This window comes from Trachemys scripta, chromosome 1 (assembly GCF_013100865.1).
Source record: "Trachemys scripta elegans isolate TJP31775 chromosome 1, CAS_Tse_1.0, whole genome shotgun sequence".
Taxonomy (NCBI): domain Eukaryota; kingdom Metazoa; phylum Chordata; order Testudines; family Emydidae; genus Trachemys; species Trachemys scripta.
The window spans coordinates 342,009,668-342,029,836 of NC_048298.1; the positions used below are offsets into that span (position 1 = coordinate 342,009,668).

A 20,169-nucleotide genomic window follows, 5' to 3' on the forward strand; every position below is an offset into this window, starting at 1 on the left:
GATAACTGTAGTATGTAACCTATCATTTTAATCAGCTTCTGTACCAAATGACTGGAGGCTAGCTAATGTGACACCAATTTTTAAAAGAAGGCTCCAGAAGCAATTCTGGCAATTTCAGGCTGCTAAGGCTAACTTCAGTACTGGGCAAATTGGTTAAAACCATAGTAAAGAACAGAATTCTCAGACACATAGATGACCACGATTTGTTGGGGAAGTGTCAACATGCCTTTTCTAAAGGGAAATCATGCCTCACCAATCTACTAGAATTCTTTGAGGGCGTCAACACACATGTGGGCAAGGATGATCCAGAGGATATAATGGACTTGGCCTTTCAGAAAGCCTTTGACAAGGTCCCTCATCAAAGGCTCTTAAGCAAAGAAAGGTGTCATGGGATAAGAAGCAAGGTCCAAGAAGGAAGGTCCTCTCATGGATCAGTAACATGGACAGAAAACAAAGGCTAGGAATAAATGGTCAATTTTCAGAAGGGAGAGAGGTAAATAGTGGGGTCCGCCAGGGGTCTGTATTGGGACCACTACTGTTCAACAGATTCATAAGTGATCTGGAAAAAAGGGGAAAACAGTGATATGGCAAAGTTTGCAGATGATACAAAGTTACGCAAGATAGATAAGTCCAAAGCTGACTGTGATGACTTACAAAGGGATCTCTCAAAACTGAGTGACTGGGCAACCCAATGGCAGATGAAATTCAATACTGATAAATGCAAAAGTAATGCACATCAGAAAATATAATCTCAACTATGCATATCAAATGATGGGATCTAAATTAGCTGTTACCACTCAAGAAAGAGATTTTGGAGTGATTTGTGGATAATTCTATGAAAACATCAACTCAATGTGCAGCGGAAGTCAAAAAAGCGAACAGAATGTTGGGAACCATTAGGAAAGAGATAAATAATCAGACAGAAAATATCATATTGCCTCTATATAAATCATGGCATACTCACACCTTGAATACTGCATGCAGTTCTGGTCGCCTCATCTCAAAAAAGATATATTAGAATTGGAAAAGGTACAGAGAAGGGCAACAAAAATGAATAGGGGTATGGAACAGCTTCTGTATGAGGAGAGACTAAAAAGACTGGGACTTTACAGCCTAGAAAAGAGACGAGGGAGGGGGGGTTATGATAGAAGTCTATAAAATCGTGACTGGTGTGGGGAAAGTAAATATGGAAGTTTTATTTACTCCTTCTCATAACACACAGACCAGGGTCACCCAATTCAATTAATAGGGAGCAAGTTTAAAAAAAGTATAAGGAAGTACTTCTTTCACAATGTACAACCTGTGGAACTCATTACCAGGGGATGTTGTGAAGGCCAAAACTATGACAGGGTTCAAAAAAGCACTAGATACGTTNAGAACCCCAGTCTCATCGTGCACTTCATGCTGAGTAACCCCCGGTTCGTTGGTATCCCGCATCCCCAACAAGAAGTAGCACGGGAGCTCCAAGCCCTCCTCCAGCTGCTGCGCAGCCCAGACATGCTGTTACTGATGGCAAACCCGAGAGCCACCAAGGCTCTGATCCAGATTCAGCAGGGTTTCCAGACCCTGGGGATGGAGGTGCTAAGGTTCGCCCGAGGCAGCACTCCTGGCTCAGGGGCAGTGGGAAGCCCTGCCGATGGCAGAGAAGTACCCAGGACTGGTTCTGAGCCACGTGAGAATGCAACCCCAGCACCAGGATCAGCCGAGTCGGGGTGCCAGCCCTGTAACATTGGGCAAATTGCGCAGGGTCTTGGTCAAGGAAGCCCCCCGCTTCCCCAAACTCCCGAAGCCCAATTCCAGCAGCAGCTGGAGCAGCTCTACGTAATGGGTTTCCTGAACCACGAAGCCAACGTACAAGCTCTGAGAGAGGCTGGTGGAGACATCAACGCTGCGATAGACAAACTACTGGGCTCCCAGCCATCCTGGCCACGTTAGCCCTTCTGTTGGCTCTGAAGACTAAGCTGGTTGGGGCTCTGTCCTTTGGACTCTTGTTACTCTCTCTTGCTATAAACTAAAGCTGATCACGATGCGTCCTGAGCAGTAGTTTTCTTCAAGCAGTGGGGAATCAATGCCTCTGAGTTCAAAGCAAGCTTAGGTTGCAGTGTGACTATCAGCGATCATTACTCCATGAGCATTGGTCTGTCGGGCCTACAGCTCTCCAAAATTAATTTCCTATTAAAATATTAGCCTCCAGCCGTAATTGACGTGCTGTCATTTGTAGCACCCCTCTGTTTACTGATGGCCTAAGCTCCAGCCACACAAGGGAGGGACAGTGGTGGGCAGAGGAACCCATGGAGGAGTTGGTCTCTCCTTCCACTGCTTGTCTTCATGGTTGATTATCAGAGGGTCTTTTTAGGTCCCTAACTACTGGATCTCCAGGGGAAGGCCACGACCCAAAACCACCTGTTCTCTTCAGCTGGACATGAGCTCCCAACCCTTCCGCGCAATTAACCTGGCGTTGGTTGTGTAGGAAGCTCCTGCGTTGCCTAACCCGAGCACAGGATGTGAAGGATCCGGGCTGTGCCAGGCCCTCCACCGCTTTGAGTCTGGGGGCTGCTCCGGACACAAGGGGGAACTCCCCCCTCAACATCCACAAACCCACTTTCTGGCCCTCCTTCAAATCCCACCTCAAAACTCCCCTTTGCTGTGAGGCTACAAAAAAACTGGCCAGTGCTTAGACTGCTGCTGTGCTGAGACCTTCATGCTGACCAGTATTGTCTCAATTTTGTGTTTCCTTACTGGGCTGTATCCATCTCTTATCTCTTGTCTCATACCTACCTTGTGAGCTCCTTGGAGCACGGACTGTCTTTTTGGTCTGTGTTTGTACAGCACCCAGCACAGTGGGGTCTTGGTCCATGGGCTCCTAAGCACTACAATAATACAAATAGTGAATAATCATCAGCATGTAAGGGGTTGATAGTCATGTAAGGAGGCTGTGCAGTCTAGCCGATGGGGCACTAGACTTGGGTTAGGAGACCTGGTCTCCTTTCCCAGTGTGGCTGGTGACTTTCTCTTGGGTAAGTCACAAATTCTCCATACTCCTTTCCTATCGGCATCCTAGGGATGGCGAGTTTTAATTGGCTCTTGCAGGATGGTTTGAGCTCTCTAGATCGGTGTTTCTCAACATTGTTGATATCAGGGTGGATTTGGTCCTGTTATCTATCCTAGCTACCTAGCTGTCCTAACTACCGAGCCAAGCTAACTAGCTAACTAGCCTCTCTAGTTAGTTCCCCATCACTGTGGTATCTGAAGGCCAGATTTTTAAAGGTACTTGGTGCCTAAACATGCAGGCAGGTGCCCAAATACCTGGATGCCTCCCACATGTCTGTGACTATGTCCTCATGCCCCCCACCTTGTGAGGCAGGGAAGGTTCGCATCTCCATGTAACAGACGGAGATCTGAGGGACAGAGAAATTAAGGCCACATTGTCCAAAAGTGACCTACAGGAGGGACCTTAAGTCCGGGCACCCAAAATTAGTGTCCAAGGGTAGAAAATTTCTGCTTCAGTGACTTGCCCAAGGCCTCAGAGTAAACCTGTGGCAGAGCGAGGAACCAAGCACAGGCTTCCTGGGGCCTGAGTCTGTTCCCTCTCCACAAAGCCCCCCTCCTGGGCACAGCAGCTCACGCGCAGGGCTTGTCTCCATGGCTCTGTGCGTGTGTGTCCACGTGTGCGTGTGTTTTGCATTGAATTTTTTTGCATGAAAATTACTTGTGCCAATGCGTCGTGATTCTTTCAGATGAACTGGCCCCTTTGTTGTGAGCTGCGACGGGGATGGAGTCAGTGCGGCGACAGGTTCGCGCTGATTCAGAGGCAAGTAGGTGGAGCCGGCCGTGTGGACGCAATTATTTCAGGTGTGTGATTCCACAAAAGGTTCTGTGCAAAAATATATCCCACAAAACAACACCCCTGTGCAGACAAGCCTCAAGTGCTGGGCCCTGGGCTCTGTTCTGCCGTCTCTGCTGGTGAGATAGTACCCACTGGCACGGGCGCCCAGAGAGCTAGAGACCCAGGCGCTCAGGGTGGGTCTGGAGCAGACGCCTGTCCTCTGTGGCTAGGCACAGCTTGGGACTCCTAATCCACGCTCCCCAGTGGGTTACACGCTAGGCCAGCCCCCGCCTTTAGAGGCCTCTCTGGCTCCAGGGTAAGACAGCTGGTTAATCAGAGTTATTCTTTGGGCCAGGAGCTGGCAGGGGATGAAATGTGCAGGTCGGAGCATGGCCCAAACGATGAAATAAAAGTCTAAACAATAATGAATGGTTTGGAGATGGGAGCTTGGGAGCTGCTGCGCTCCCTGTCTCCTAACACAAGAACAACGCGGCACTGAGTGAAACTGAAAAGGTCTGGCGGGATCATAGCTTGTCCCGGAGTCACCGGGCCGACGCGCTGGAGCTGCTCCAAATGAAGCCAGGCAGGACTCTGGGGTAGCATGCCCACTGTTGCCAGGGTAAGAAGCCTTCGTGGCTTCGGCCTTCCTGGGTCTGACTTCAGAGCATTCAGCACCCACATTGACCAGGCGCTTCCCACAGCGAGTCCACCCGGGCAGGGCTCCTGGGGAAGCCAGAGGGCCCTGCACCCCCACTCCGCAGTCAGCCGTGACTCTCAGCCAGCGTGTAAAACGGAAGGTTTATTAGTCAACAGGATCACAGCGTAGAACAGAGCTTGTTAGCACAGAAATCAGTGACTTTCAGCCAAGCCCATCTTGGGGGAATCCTGGGCCAGACACCCTGGACTCCCCCCTCCCCAAGTCCCCTACAGCAGACTGCCCTGGCCCCCGCTGCCTGGCCTCCAATATGGCCATGGCTCCTCCCCTGGGCTTTGTCCTGCCTCCCCAGCAAAGTGTCACCTGGTCGCATCCCCCTCTGGGGTCTGAGGTGACAAAGGGCATCGGGCAGCCTGACCTGCCCCCGAGGGCCTCAGCGAAAGTCACACACCCAGTTCTCACCAGCTAGGCATTGGTGCAGCACACGGGGAAACTGAGGCACACACCGTATTAGTGCAGGACAGTGAGACTCACAGGCAACATAACAAAGGGAAACACCCCACTTCGTCACATAGCTAATGACAACCCAACAGTTGGCAGGGAAATTCAACCCTGTGCTTCAGAACGTAAGTCGACTAGAGACCAGGATTGCATCTCGGTGAGGGGCAGGTTGTCCCACTCCTCTAGTGCTCTTATCCCTCCCTCCGCAGCATCTGCTGCCAGCATTTTTTGTTGGGTTGGGGGGGGTGTCGGTTTGGGGGTTATTTTGTTAGCAAAATGCTGTGGTGTGTAATTGCTTTTGCTGCGGGCCCTTTGGCGTATCCCGCTGAGATTCTGATAGACCTGGTGGGGTTTTTGTGCTTGTTTTCAATCTGCATATGCCCCAGAGCAGGGCACAGCCAATTACTTTGAATCTAAATGTAATCTGGATTGGCCTGATTGACGCGACAGAAATCGGAGCGCGTGGGTCATAGCTGCGAAGCGGGGTGCAGCCCTTCCACTGCTGGAGCTCCCGGTAGCAACTCTGACTTCACCACCTCCTCCCCGTCCGGAAGGTTTTCCAGCACTGCAGCCTGCAATGCCTGTATCATTTATCCTAGCGTTAAATATTAACAGGAGCAGGAGTTCACCTGACTTGTGCACGTGTCTAGTATCGCTGCACGCCGCGGGACAAGGCTGCGTGGCATCTGGGGTGACCAGACAGCCAGTGTAAAAAATCGGGACGGGGGTAGAGGGTAATAGGAGCCTATCGAAGAAAAAGACCCCAAATTCGGGACTGTCCCTATAAAATCGGGACATCTGGTCACCCTAGTGGCATCAGGCCAAGATCGTCAAACATAAAGTCCGGCTCCTGCCGAGCGCCCAGCTGTTCTCACTCACGCCCCCGGGGGCGGCCGGGGGACCCAGTGGTTTTGAAAATCAGGCTTCTTATGTAGGCTCCTGATTGCAGGCAGCTAGTGTTGCAACTCTTGACCATGCTCTGCTGCATTCCACCCCACGCTCCCTCTGTGCAATAACCACCACACCTGTCGGGGTGAAGGCACCGGTCTGAAGTGGGGGTTGTAAAGAGCTAACAGGATGTGCTGGGGAAGTCCCCACCTCACCCTAGACGTGTGCAAGGAGAGAAGAGTTCAAGGCCGGGAAAGCAATGCAAAGGTGAAAGGGATTGCTACGAAAATCATCAAGGAAGGTTAGCCAAATGCGAGGGCAGGAGAAGACCTAAACTCCATTCGTTGTCATGGGGTCGATAAGAACCACGTGAGCTCTTTCTTCTGCAGATCTCCCAGGGAAGAAGAGCTTTTGTAAACTATGTAGCGCCTTATACAGAAGAAGCTTGGAGTGGTACTTCAGAAACGTCCAGGAAGGGAGTGTGGTGTCACCATGCCCATTTTACAGATGGGGAAGGTGTGGCTCAGTGACTGTGTAGCCTCCACGCTGAATCTTAGACCGTCAGCGACACGTTGATTCCAAGCCCACTGAAATTGACTTCAGTTGACTTTGGTTCAGAGGCAAGTGACCATCCTTCTTCCCAGAATCCTCCCAATCTGTTCCCTGTTTCTTATTCGGTTTAACCACGTGCAGATGAGCAAGTCTCCATGACACTTCAAATCCATCTGCCCCCTGCAAGGCGCTGCGGGCGTCCAAGGAACATTTCATTCCGAGCTTTGGATGACCACTGAGGGGCTGAAAAGGGGCCCACCCAGGGCGAAGGGGTATATGAACATTGAAGCATTAAACAGTTCAATGCGGTCCAGGATTTTGTGCCCAGTTATCACTGGTGGCTCCCAGAGTAACAGCCACCATTACGAATCTGTCTACTTTTATTAAAGACACCAAAAAAGAGGGGGAAAGCATGAAAACCTTTGCAATGGAAAGTATGAGGTGAGGCGTTCGTTTTTAACACTCCCTCTTATTCCCTTTTCCCATGGAGAGGTTTTAGAAGGAGACAAGCCCCGGTTTGACAGTCTCTTCAGGGTTTTTCAGGACAACATTTGTGGTGGTCACAGAGTGTGGCCACCAACTCTTGCTGGTGGCCGCTCTCACACATTTTCCTAAAATACTTGATTAGCTTTAGGACAAATAAATATGTGCATAGACGCGGCCAAATCATTGTCATTGGTTTATTGCCAGCTAAGGCTGTTGTGAAAAGCGATATTAACAAGCATACAAGTGTTGCTTTTCACAGTAGACTGACTCAGCCCTGGCAAGCCTGGGGACAAATTAAGCCCTGGATGGGGGGTCGGGGGAGGCAGCAAGAGCCAAGGGCAATGGGGGTGAGGGCTGGAACCCAAAGCCTTGTGGTCAGAGCCTGCCGCCCCTTTGCCCTGCCACCCCAGGGCTGAAGCCCGAAGCCTGAACCCCATCACCCCAGGAAGGTGGGGAAGTCACGGGCTGCCTGGTCCCCCAGCGTTGTGCCCCAGGGGGAGCAGGGGCCAACTATTGCTGGCGGCCCCAGCAACCAACACCAAGGAGGTGCATCCAGGAGCAACAGGGAGGGGCTGCTACTTTCCCCCCCAGTAACAGCCCAGGGGGCTGTGGCTGCAAGAAAAGCCCCTGATGGCCGCGTTTGAGAACCGCTGTGGGATGGCATTACAGGCATTACATAACTGTCCTTTGGGGGCCGGGTCAGAAAAGAAGTGAGTTCACAGGGGCTGGAGCTGTCCTGGCAGCTGCTGTTAAAGTCTGATCCCTTTTCCAAGACAAACCCGGCCAAGAGGGGAGAGGAAAGACCAGCAAAGAGAGAAAATGCAGCTTCTGTCTCTGGAGAAACACAGCCCAGCCCCCGGTCTGGCCGGCCGCTGGGGCCAGCGCTGGGTGGTTTGGGGCACTGCTTTTAGCTGCCTCTCTGCTCACGGGCGTCCAGCAAGGTTGTGACCCTTGCAGGAGGGGCTGGCTACACCCGCCACTGGCTCTGTCACTGATTCGGCCCACCTGGACCTCATTAACAGCCTCTCCATGGGGCCGGATGGAGGCAGCTGGTCTCCATAACTGAGCAGGACATAGAGGGAGGAAGCTAGGGGTGGACATGTAGTGTGCAGCAGCCCCTGGACCGGGGGAAGCCCAGAGGGCTGAAGGAGGTTGCGGGAGGGCCAGGGGAGCAGCACAGGGGCGTTGCCAGCCAAACTCTCCAAGCCAGAGAGACTCAGAGACAGCTGCCGAGAGCATCTAGGTGGCTGCGGAGGCCCTGATACTGGGCAAGATGGAGCATTGGTCTGACCCAGTACGACAGCTCTGATCTTCTTATCTTCTTAAATGCCCAATAATGGGAAAGACCCTTCCCTACACGGGCTCTGGCAGGGGCATTTCTAAATGAGAAGAGGCCAGATCTACCGGACCCAGGACAAGGCTGCACCTTACTGCACCGTAGGCAGCCTGCATACGCTGTCCTGCTAAGCGAGAGCTGGCTCCGGGGCTCTGCAATGGCCGGAGCAGAGATGGCTGACAACACCTCCAGTATGTGCTAGCATCGTTTACTGAACAAAAGGGGCCAAATCAGCACGTGGGCCGCTCCAACCGCAGGCACCCGGCAGGCGGCCAGCGCAGCTGCCTCCTCTCCCCGCGTCGGACTCTGTCTCTGCTGTTAACATTCCCTCTGTTTGTCACAAGGGAGACCCCAGCCCTTAGCCGCGCTGGTCACGTCTTGCCAGCCCCAAGCGGGGACCCATGCAGGCGGCCTGGGCACCGAGCGAACCCTCTGGTGCAGCTGTTGATGACAATGGGAGTTTTAATGGGCTCCAGACCGGACCCTCCAGGACAGAGATCACTTAGCCCACCCAAGGCCAGAAGCAGGGAGAGGTTGGCTGCAGGGCCTGAGGGGTGTGGGGGCTGGATACCAGGGCAGAGGGAGATGTGGGAAGAGGATGCCCTATGGGCTCCAGCGGGGCTGCTGTGGGCCAAAGCTGGGGTCACGAGGTCATGGGTCAGGAAGGAAAGGGGTGAGATCAGGGGTGAATGAGGAGATTCATGGGTGAAGAGTCCCCAGGAGGGGGACACAGAGAGAGACCGAAAGAAATGAAGGGAAACCCAGAGCAATGAATCAAGGGGGGCAGGAGGTGAAAGACCCACAGACCGGGCTCCAATGTGGGGAGAAAAGAAGAGGAGAGATCAGGGCAGAAAGGCCAGGGAGAGAGGAAAGGGGGCTGGATAGATTGTTCACACTATCGAACCCACCCTGGGCGGGAGGGACCGGAGCGCGGTATGACAGGTCCCCGTCAGGCCAATCGACCTCAGTGCAGCAGGCAGCCCCGAGCCATGTCCCCTGATCCTGGGGCACCTTTGGCATCAGCCAAGTGACCCAGCTGCCATGCCCGAGCCGCAGTTTAATCCAGGCCGGGGCCTGGATGAGGCCTTGGACCCTGACGGGGGCCACAACACAGGAGAGTCTGTGAATTATTATCTGGGGAGAGGTCCCCACGCCCAGCAGGGAAGGTCCCAAGCCCCGGGCCGAGCCCAGATCCCCTGGCCACTGCTGCTGCCATCCAGCCAGGGAGGAACCAATAAGACCCTCAGGCAAACCCTCAACCCCCCGCCCACCCGGCCGAGGGAGCTGACATATCGCAGCCGATCCTCCCCGGAGGTTTCTCCATTCACCGCGCTTCCCTTCTGAGCTGAATCTCAGCCAGCTCGGCCTCCCCGAGCCCACAGCGCCTGTGCGCTAGCTGTGTGGGATGGAGCTGGGTTTCATCCACGTGCCAAAGCCCCCATAGCCAAATCCGCTCCCTTAGCGCCCCAACAGCCGGTGTGTTGGGCCGGCGGAGGGAGAGCGTGGGACCCCCGCGTCACTAGAGCCAGCAACGCTCAGGCCTGGGCAGCCTCTTTCAATGGCGGTGCCCTCGGACAGGAGCCAAGCTCCCCCGATGGAGCCCAGCCATGTCAGCGGGGGGCTACCAGCAGGTCAGCTACTCCACCTCAGCAGCAGTGTTAATGGGTAGACCTGGAATGACTTGCCTGGGGAGGAAAATGTTATTTACCCCTCCACACAATGAACCAGGAGAGGGTCACCCAGTGACATTAACAGGCAGCAGGTTTGAAACAAACAGGAGGAAGTATTTCTTCACACAACGCGCAGTCAACCTGTGGAACTCATTGCCAGGGGATGTTGTGAAGGCCAAAAGTATAACTGGGCTCAATAAGGGATTACATAAGTTCATGGAGGACAGGTCCATCACTGGCTATTGGCCAGGATGGGCAGGGACACAGCCCCACGCTCTGGGTGTCCCTAAGCCTCTGAGTGTCAGAAGCTGGGACTGGATGACAGGGAATGGTCACATGGTAACTGCCCTGCTCTGGTCATTCCCTCAGAAGCACCTGGCAGTAATTCCTAGACAGGGTGCTGGGCTAGATGGACCATTGCTCTGACCCAGTGTGGCCGTTCTCATGATACCGGATTGCTCTGGGGCCTAGAGGAGATCAGGTCTCATGGCTGTATTTTGAAATATATGCAAGAGGCATCGGCCCTTTGTGTCTCCCACGCCCATTGTTAGAAATCCAAAGAAAACCCACCAACCAACACAAGCCGTGCAGTCTCCACACTATGCCCAGCTGCCCGATCAATCCGAGTCTCCTGGGGACTGGACTGAGAAACTTAGAGCCACTGGGACCAAGGAGACCTGAGGCATTGAGCTGTGGCCGGAGCCCTGGGCGGCAGATGTGGTTGGAGCGGAAGTGGTGGTTACAAGCAGCGTACAGGGCTGGGGGGCAAAGAGACGACTAACACTGGAAGCTTGTTTGCAAACTTCACTTAGAGGCTGTGACCCTGGCTTCCCAATCCTGGCTCCGATCAATTCCCGTTAGTCGGGCTGCTCCTCCCACGAGGACTAGGTCTTCTGAAGCAGAACAAATGGAATGACTGCACCGTGAGTCACACAAAACCAAGTCACACAGCGGTGACAGCAAATCCAGTGTTGGAAATCACACCCCTTGCCGAGCCAGGCAAAGGAAGGGTGCAATTCATGAGCTGGATTAGGTGACTCGGGAGAGTTGGGTCAAATTCCTGGCCCTGCCACAGACTTTCTGGATGACCCGGGTCAAGTCACTTAGCATACATCTACACAGTTGGCCCAGGTCAGCTGACTCAGACTTGCAGGGCTTGGACTGCAGGACTAAAAACTGCTGTGTAGACATTCAGGCTTGGGCTGGGGCCTGTGCCCTGGGACCCCCCACCCTCAATTTCCCTCTGTAACATGGAAATAAAAACATGTCCTTTCCCCCACCCTGTGCCTGTCCCATCTCTTTAGATCAGAAGCTCTTTGGGGCAGGGACTGACTCTTATGTGGTACGTGCCATGCCTAGCCCAACGGGCAGGCCCTGCATGAAACACGTGCAAAGAGGGAGCACTTTGGAAGCAAGCCGTTGCACGCTACCTTAATATGCACCAAGCTGTTTTTAGTATGTAACAAGACAGAATTACAACAGGCAAAATGAACATGTTACAATATCTTGCTTGGCTGGGACTTTGTTAGCATCTCAATGGCTGCATTGATTTCCCCTTCCGTGTCGATCAGAGCCTGTAAATTCGCTTCCCGGTCCTGGAAGCCCATTGTTCTGAGCTGCTCCATTTGGTGCTCAAATCTGACGTCTGGCCTCTGCTGATCCACGCACTCTTGGCCTTCAGGTTCATCCTTGTCTGATGCTAGACTCACGTCCTCCTCGGTCTCGCTACTGGGAACGGACCCTTCCATGCTTTCCAGCTCCAGTTCCACGTCCCGGTCCCCCAGCCCTAGGATAAAATCTGGGACCTCGGCTGAGAGCGTCTGCAAGCCCAGCTGAATCTGTAACAAAGCCTGCATGGCTCTAGGGCTGGTCAGTAAGGGGGCGATTTCAGCGCTCTCCAACTCCAGAGGGACATGGTGTGTCCTTCCGTCTTGAGGCCGAGAACGTCCATCATTGGAGAGGTGGGTATTATTCAGCAGCATCTGTGCTGGGCCGTTGGGATTGGACAACACGCTCTCCATGTTCTGCATGAACTCTGGGTTTCCTGTTAGCTGCTGAACCATACTCTGAATTCCTCCTGTGTTGGCAAACCCAGGGCCTGCTCCAGGCCCAAAATTTAGGACAATAAAGTTCTGCCCTCTGCTATGGCTGGTACGATTGCTATCATGGTCATTCCCAATATCACCGGCCCTGTTTGTCCGAGTGGCCCAAGGGTTTGGTAAAGGGTCTCTGTTTTCCATCCGGGCTGGCAGACTGGCCCCACCCAAAGGTGGGTTATTCTCCAATGATTCAGACGGGTTGCTCCCAAACTGGGCTTGCACGGCGTTCATCATTGGTTCCTCTATCTCGCTGTACAGCTGCTGCAGGGCGCTGTATCCACCCGGGATGCTCTCCAGGTTGCTCAAGGCTCGGTCATGGTTCCTGATAATTTCTTGCAGCATTGCCGGGCTGCTGGAGACCTCAATCATTTCCCGGATGAAATCTGGGTTGCGGAGAATGTGATTAATCTCAGGGTTTTGCTCGGCCAGCTGCTGCATCTGCGGGTTGGAGAGAAGGATCTCCTGGACCAGGTCCGTGTTGGTGAGGATGCTTTGCACCATGGGATTCTGTGCCACCTCACTCATCAAGTCCTGTATGGAACTGTCAGCCTCTGAGGCCTCGCTCATTAAATCTGACACATCGGTTGGGTCCAGACCCAGTACGCTCATGCCTGTCACCCCGATGAGGAAGCCCAAGAGGAACGGGTTGCTGTTGATGGTGTTCAGATCCAGGTCCGAACTGATGATCTCAAACAAGAGGTTTTCCATGATCTGGGCCACTAACTCCCGGCTGGAGGCCACCAGCTCTTCTAAGCGCCCCTGCAGCTCGGACACGTTGGAGTAGCTCGGGCCCAGGTGCTGTAGAGCGGGGCCCCGCCCCCAGGGAAGCAGGTTAGAAGCACTGCTGTTTGCGGACGGCATCGGTGGGGTGGCAGTATTCGTCGGCTCAGCTGGGTGGTCCTGGGGCCTCTTTTGGGACCGGATGACAAGGTGGATGCTGAATCCACTGCGGACTCCATGCTGGCTCAGCGTGTCCTGATCCTTTAAGATCTTCCCAGCAAATATTAGCACCAGCAGGTCAGAGGGAGCCTTGAAGCGCTTGGCGACCTCGTCCTTAAACGCCCGGATGGTGCTGTTCTCTGCTACCTCAAACTGCTCCTTCTGCTTCAGGGTCTTCACCGTCACCTTGAGGACGCCGCCGGACTCGGCGGTGATGGCTGCCTGGTTAGCCCCGGGGGCCCGTCGGCTTTCAGACATGGTGACCAGGATCCAGGAGCTCCGCGTTGGTTCTTCCTCAGGGAGCAGAGGCGCCAGGGGAAGGAGATGGGACGTGACGGAGGACAATTCCTTTCGGCTGATGTACGGCGGCGGTTGTTCTTGCCGCTATCGTTACGGGCTTCCGGGGCGGAGCGGTGGGAAGGGGGAATTGGTCTGCTCTCCCCGTGGTACTGCTGGAAGCCAAAGCCAGAGCGCACATTCCAGCCAGATGTTGGCCTGCTCCTCGGTTCACTCACCACCTGGCGGGTTCCCTCATGGTCTTTCTGCTGCTGATGCCGCCTGCCCATGCAGAATTTCTACCCTGCCTGTCCCGGGGCCCTGTGACATCACTGCTGACATCACAGTAAGCAAACAAGGCATTGGTGGCTGGCACTTCCCTTGAAAACAGGCCCGGGAGCACCATATCCTGGCCTATCCTTCCCTCCATCAGCCTGTCCGGCACCCGTGTACACAGTGACCCTGGACCCCTGGCATCTGGGGGTTACCTTGGGCTAGCATAGGGGTTCTCACAACAAATGTTTTGCTGGCCTCAGAGTGCGGCCACCAACTCTTGCTGGTGGCTGCACTGACACGTTTCCCTAAAATACTTCATCAGCTTTAGGAAAAACAAATAAATAGCCCAGATCCACCTCCAGATCATTGTAATTTATGTAGGGTCTTTTTTTTTTTGCAGACTCAGTAATACAAATATTACCGTGAAAAGTGACATCTGTATGTTTGTTAATCGCACTTTTCACAACAAGTCCTGGCAAGTTAAGACTGGGATGGAGGGGTGGCGGGTGCGGCAGCGGGGGCCAGGGAGATTGGATGGGGGGACCCGGTGCCACCACCACATGGTTGGAGTTGTGGGTTGGTGCCTGGGGCTGGGGTAGGCGCCCTGGGCCAGCACCCACTGGAGCCCAGAGTTGGCGGCCGCAGTTGCGTGGTCAGGGCCGGGATCGGCACCCAGAGCCGGCACTTGCTCTTGTGCGACCGGGGCGAGGGTCAGCACTCAGGGTCGGCGCTTGGGGTCTGCCCCCGCTGGGAGTCAGTGTCCTGGGCCAGCACCCGCCCCAGACTGGGGTTGGTACCTGCTGCCGTGTGACTGGGGCTGGGGATCTGCACCCGGGGCTGGTGCCTGGGGCTGAGATCAGTGCCCGTGGCCAGCACCTGCCGGAACCCAGGGTTGACATTCAGGAGCAGTGCCCGGGATCAGCAGCGAGGGCTGGGGGTCAGAGCGGGCAGCCAGGGTTTGGGGCTGAGATCAGTGCCTGTGGCCAGCACCTGCCGGAACCCAGGGTTGACATCCAGGAGCAGTGCCCGGGGTCAGTACCTGCCAGAACCCAGGACTGACATTCAGGAGCAATGCCCGGGGTCAGCAGCAAGGGCTGGGGGTCAGAGCGGGCAGCCAGGGTTTGGGGCTGGCACTTAGGATTTGCACCTGCTGCTGCGTGGCCAGAGCTAGGGGTCAGCCCCCAGAGCCAGCACCCGCTGGAGCCCAAGGCCAGTGCCGGGGATCTGCACCCAAGGCCGGCAGCCGCTGGAGCTCAGGGTTGGCGCCTGGGGCCGGCACCCAGGGTCAGTGATAGGGCTGGGGGTCGGCATGCACGGATGGGGGCCAGTGGCTGCCAGTCGGATTGGGGGTCAGTGCCACATGGCCAGAGCCAGAGATCGGAGCCAGCCGCTATGTGGCCAGGGGCTGGAGTCTGACGCCCCATGGCTGGAGCCCTAGTCTGCAGCCAGGCTCCCTGAGTCCCCACCGCCCAACCACCCCAGGGCTGCAGTCTGAGCCCCACTAAGCCCCCCCGTCCCCCCCTCTGGTAGAGAACTCACCATGCTCCTGCAGCGTTGTGCCCACCTGTCTCCAAGTGCAGGGCAGGGCAACCAGGAGCTACAGGAAGGGCGGGGGGTGTCCGATGCTTTGCCCCCCCTCACCCCACTACCACCACCAAAGAAGCTGTCCTGGCTGCAGAGAAACCCCCTGGTGGCCGCATTTGAGAAATGGCAGGCTAACACGGAGTGTGAACCGTGCCCAAGCCTGGCTTCCCTGTATTATCCTCCTACCCGACTTCTCGCCAGAGGCAGCCTTCTGGCCCATTCCCTGCCGAGCTGCTCCCTCTGGGGAAAGCGCATCCCCCTGGAAAACATCCTCTGCCCCCCTCCCGCCATCCGGCAGCAGTGGGGCTGCAACAGCTCTTGTTCTTGATTGCAGGGCACCGCCCACCTCCCGCCCCCGCCCCCACACCGTCTCCCTGTGTTCCACTTCTTGCCAAGGGGCAGGTCATCTTCCCATGGGACATGCAGCTCTCCTCCTCACAGGCTCAGTAGTTAGAGGGGGTGGCCCATGCCAGTCTGTCTTCTCAGACACCCAGCTGGCCCTCCCCTTTCTCAGCTCTCCAATGGGGAGGCCTGCTACCTCCCATGTCCCTCTGCTCCCCATGAGACAGGCCTGCTCCTCCAGTGACGAGCAGCAGGACCCCGAAACACCTTTTGTTGGCCCCACTGCTCTAGCCCCTTAGTGTTTAGAGGCACCTCCACCCCACAGTGCTTGTAGGTGATGTGATCCAATAGTCGCATTTTAAGTGATGGGACACAATGGAGGAATCCCTGTGTGGGCTCTCTGGCCTGGCCATGCAGACTGTCCGACTGGTCCCTTCTGGTCTGGTATTTCTGGGTCCCGCTCTCCCAGAACAAGAGGGTGGTCAGCGCACCTGCTCCTCCAGGAGGTAGAAGAGGTGATCTCCTATGAGCCTACCTGCTAATGAAAGAGGACAGAGAAAACCAGCTGCCCTCCATCTGAATACCATCACTGCCCTAGGTGTGGATACAAGGTGATATGGCTACTGGTGTAGTGGGCTGCATTAATCCAGGGCGTAACTCCATTGATCTCAGGATGAATTGGTCACTGAGAACAACTTGTTCCTCAGATTTAACCCTTCTCTGTCTGCAATTTGGCCTCACACCAATCGTAACATGCCTGATTTTTTTCATCATTCATGATTGTTAGACAAAGAGCATTTCTGAACATGTTTTGGCCTTTGACCTGTTTGCAAAGTGCTTAGGTTAGATAGTCAAGGTTTGCGATTTGAGCCACTAAGTCATATGGCATGGTTTCTGTTTCCTAATTGGATGACATAAGGTTAGCACTTCCAACACTGCATCGCTGATGAATACTAATATTTACACCAAGAAAAATCTCCTCCAAAAACATCTGTGTGAACAAAACACAAGTTCACTAACGTGCGCTGAACAGTGAATGTAAAATGGCACAAACACAGCCAGCCACTGTGGTTAGAGCTTCACAACTATAGTCACAACTATTGGGCTGGGAACCAGGAGATCTGGTTCTATTCCAGGTCTCTCACAGATGCCATGTGTAATTTTGGATGAATCAATCTCTTTGTGCCTCAGTTTCCCTGTCTACACCATGGGGATAATAATCTCAAAACCACACACACACACAAAACCCCATGGCAGTGAGTCTCAGAGCCCGGCTGAACTGGCTCAGCCTGAATGTGTCCACGGCTATTGGTAGCCACAAAGCACAAGCCCAGCAAGCCTGAGTCAGCAGACTTGGACTCGGAAACTTTTTTGCAGACATACTGTCATAACTATAAAGGGAAGGGTAACAGCTGTCCTGTGTACAGTACTATAAAATCCTTCCTGGTCAGAGACTCCAAAATCCTTTTCCCTGTAAAGGGTTAAGAAGCTCAGGTAACCTGGCTGGTACCTAAAGGACCAATAAGGGGACAAGATACTTTCAAATCTTGGTGGGGGGGGAAGGCTTTTGTTTGTGTTCTTTGTTTGGGAGTGCGTTCGCTCTCGGGACTGAGAGGGACCAGACATCAATCCAGGTTCTTTATATCTTTCTAAACAAGTCTCTCCTATTTCAAACTTGTAAGTAAATAGCCAGGCAAGGCGTCTTAGTTTTCCTTTGTTTTCTCAACTTGTAAATGTACCTTTGACTAGAGTGTTTATCTTTGTTTGCTGTACTTTGAACCTAAAACTAGAGGGGAGTCCTCTGAGCTCTTTAAGTTTGATTACCCTGTAAGGTTAATTTGCATACTGATTTTACAGAGATGATTTTTACCTTTTTCTTTAATTAAAAGCCTTCTTTTTAAGAACCTGATTGATTTTTCCTTGTTTTAGATCCAAGGGGGTTGGATCTGTATTCACCAGGAGTTGGTGGGAGGAAGGAGGGGGAATGGTTAATTTCTCCTTGTTTTAGATCCAAGGGGTTTGGATCTGTATTCACCCGGAGTTGGTGGGGGGAAGGAGGGGAATGGTTAATTTCTCCTTGTTTTAGATCCAAGAGGTTTGGATCTGTATTCACCAGGGAATTGGTGAAAGGTTTCTCAAGGCTTCCCAGGGAGGGAATGGTGGCAGCGGAACCAGAGCTAAGCTGGTAGTTAAGCTTAGAAGTTTTCATGCAGGCCCCTACATTTGTACCCTAAAGTTCAAAGTGGGGATACAGCCTTGACACATACCCTTAGCTCACAGAGATGGTGTGAGGATGAATTCTTAACTGCGTGTCAGTCAATCAAATACTACACTCACCCACGGCCAGGTAGAGAGACAGACTATTTGCCCAGCTCTAAATAATATCTGCTTCCCAGAGCTGTAGTGACGCTCATAATTCATGAACTCATTATCTCAAACTCCCTAGACGACAGCTGCTGGATAATAGCACCTTATCATCGGGCGGAAGCATGCAACAGCTTTAGGCAAAAGCTGCTAACTTCCGGCCGCTGACAAGAAAACGACAGCTCCCCACAAAAAGGTGCACCGTTATTGGCTTTTCTTTATAAGACCGAAATCCAAGCGAACATGTTACAGAGCTGGTGCTACGACGGGTGGGCTGGATGTTTCTGTCTCCCCACGGCTGCACTGATATCTTCTCCGGTTGCTATACATGTTCCCGTCGCGGTTCAAGGAGCCCATTGATTCCAGCTACTCCAGTTCTTCCTGAAATTTGATTTCGGGAGCTTGTAAGTGCTGAGGATTCGTCCCAGGAAGAATTTTCAGCATCCGCAGCATGTTTAGATGTTGGTGTCCCTGCTCGGACGCTGCCGGCGCTGCGTGGGACGTTTCACTGGGTGCAGGGCTCGGGTCAGGAGCACTTGGAGAGCTCCCCGAATTTCCCAGTCCCCACAAACGGAGAGTAAACCACGGCAGAAGGACAGGGGCCTCTGCTGCCAAGGTCTGCAGCCCCTGCTCAATCTGCAGCCAAGCTTGCATGGCTTTCGGGTTGGACATGGCCACTAACATCTCAGGGTTCTGGATCTGCTGAAAGAAATTCGGCAGCCCCTGCGTCACTGGTTCTTGGTGCTGGGGGCTCTCCGCAGAGAAGGTGGCCTGTGCTGCCAACTGAGCGTTCTGTATCAGTGACAGCATCATGCACTTGGTGTAGGAGGCGCACAAGTTCACGATCAGCTGGGGGTTCTCGGTGATCTGCTGCACCAAGTTCTGAATCCCTCCGGTGGTGAACATCCCCGGTCCCAGATTTGGCACGGAAGAGCTCTGCCCGAGAGGGTTGGTGCTGCTGCTGGTAACACTGCAGTCCAGGTCCCCGCAGGTGCTGTTGGTGTAGATGCTTGTGGCGCTCTGGGAGACGGAGGGAGGAGCCAACAGGTCTCTGTGATCTACGCAGGACGGCTGGCCGCCCCGACCCACACCCTCCAAGGAGGGATTCCTCACCAGCATAGCAAAGGGAAGGTTTCCAAACTGCTCTTGGGCGGCGCTTAGCATTGGTTCCTGGGGCTCAGCATAGGCGCATCTCAAGGCATTGTCCCCGCCCGGGATGTTTTCCAAGTTGCTCAAGGCTCGGTCTTGACTCCTCATCTCCTGCATCATTTCTGGGTTCCGAACAATGTCTAGCATCTCCCTCATGATGTCCGCGTTGTTGAGGATGCGGCTGATCTCTGGGATTTGCTGGGCCAGCTGTTGCATCTGCGGGTGGGCCATGATCAGCTGCCTCATGAGGTCAGGGTTAGAGAGCATGCTCTGGATAAACGGGTTCTCCACCTTCCGGGCCATCATCTCTGAGCTAGCCAGGAGCTGCAGTGGGCTCTGTAGCTCCGTGCTGGACAAGTTCACGCCCTGGCCCTGCCTGCTCAGATCAAAGGCGCTGCTGTGGGCCGGGGTGACGCCGGACGGCGCTGGGGCGGGGGCAACGTTCCTGGCCACGTACACGTGTGGCAGCGGATTCTCCTGGGGTCTCTTCTGCGTCCTGATGACAAGGTGGACAGTGATCCCGTCCTGGATCCCCCGCTGCCTGAGGGTGTCCTGGTCTTTCAAAATCCTCCCAACAAACACCAGCACCAGCTGGCTGGTCTGGCAGTTGAAGTGCTTGGAGATCTCCTCCTTGAATTGCTTGATGGTGCTGTTCTCTGGCACCACAAATTCCTCCTTCAGCTTGGCGGTTTTCACTGTGACCCGGATGATGCGGGGGTTGGCGGCGATGACTGGGCAGGCGAGGGTGATCTCTTCGCTGTCAGCCATGCTTCGTGAGGCTCAGGGAGGGCCGAGGAGAGCCGGAGTGCGGGGGGAGCTGGGTTTCCTTAACTATGGTGATATTCTTAGTCTTGTTCTTGCTGCAGTGATCACAGATCTACAGGTGGGGGGAGCAGGAGAAGGGAACCGACCTCCCCCTGCCCTGTGTAATGCCAGAATCCAGGCCCAAATCATGCATACCAGCCCCCACTTCCCCACTCCCAGGCCACCAGCTCCCTCCTGCTTCTCCAGCAGTTCACCGCTCTGCCTGACGGCTGGGCCGACTGTGACATCACCGATGACATCTTTGTGAGCAGCGATGGCATTGGCAGCCCCTACCTCCCTGCTCCCCGAAATGGACAGACCCCAGAAAGATGCTGATCCATTGGAGAGGGCTCAGAGAAGAGCCACGGGAATGATTAAAGGATTAGAAACCCTGCCTGATAGTGACAGGCTCAAAGAGAACA

General features: G+C 54.2%; 1 protein-coding gene and 1 pseudogene across 1 annotated transcript; both read right to left on the minus strand.

Moving 5' to 3' along the window:
• Window positions 1-11,410: 11,410 nt before the first annotated feature.
• On the minus strand, window positions 11,411-13,210 carry LOC117887132 (ubiquilin-1-like). Its single transcript, XM_034789449.1, has 2 exons — window positions 12,852-13,210; window positions 11,411-12,677 (listed from the first exon to the last, which is right to left on the minus strand). The coding sequence occupies exons 1-2, from the start codon at window positions 13,208-13,210 to the stop codon at window positions 11,411-11,413; spliced, it is 1,626 nt and encodes a 541-aa protein (XP_034645340.1).
• A 4,844-nt stretch (window positions 13,211-18,054) lies between these two features.
• LOC117887193 lies at window positions 18,055-19,711 on the minus strand (annotated as a pseudogene).
• Between the last annotated feature and the right edge of the window lie 458 nt (window positions 19,712-20,169).

What these genes read in the sequence shown, in the direction of transcription:
- LOC117887132 (XM_034789449.1), bottom strand. Translation starts at nt 13,210, where the DNA reads ATGTCTGAAAGCCGACGGGCCCCCGGGGCTAACCAGGCAGCCATCACC. An exon ending in CCGTCCGCAAACAGCAGTGC is followed by an intron (nt 12,678 to 12,851) that starts TTCTAACCTGCT and finishes GGACCTGGATCT; the next exon opens with GAACACCATCAACAGCAACC.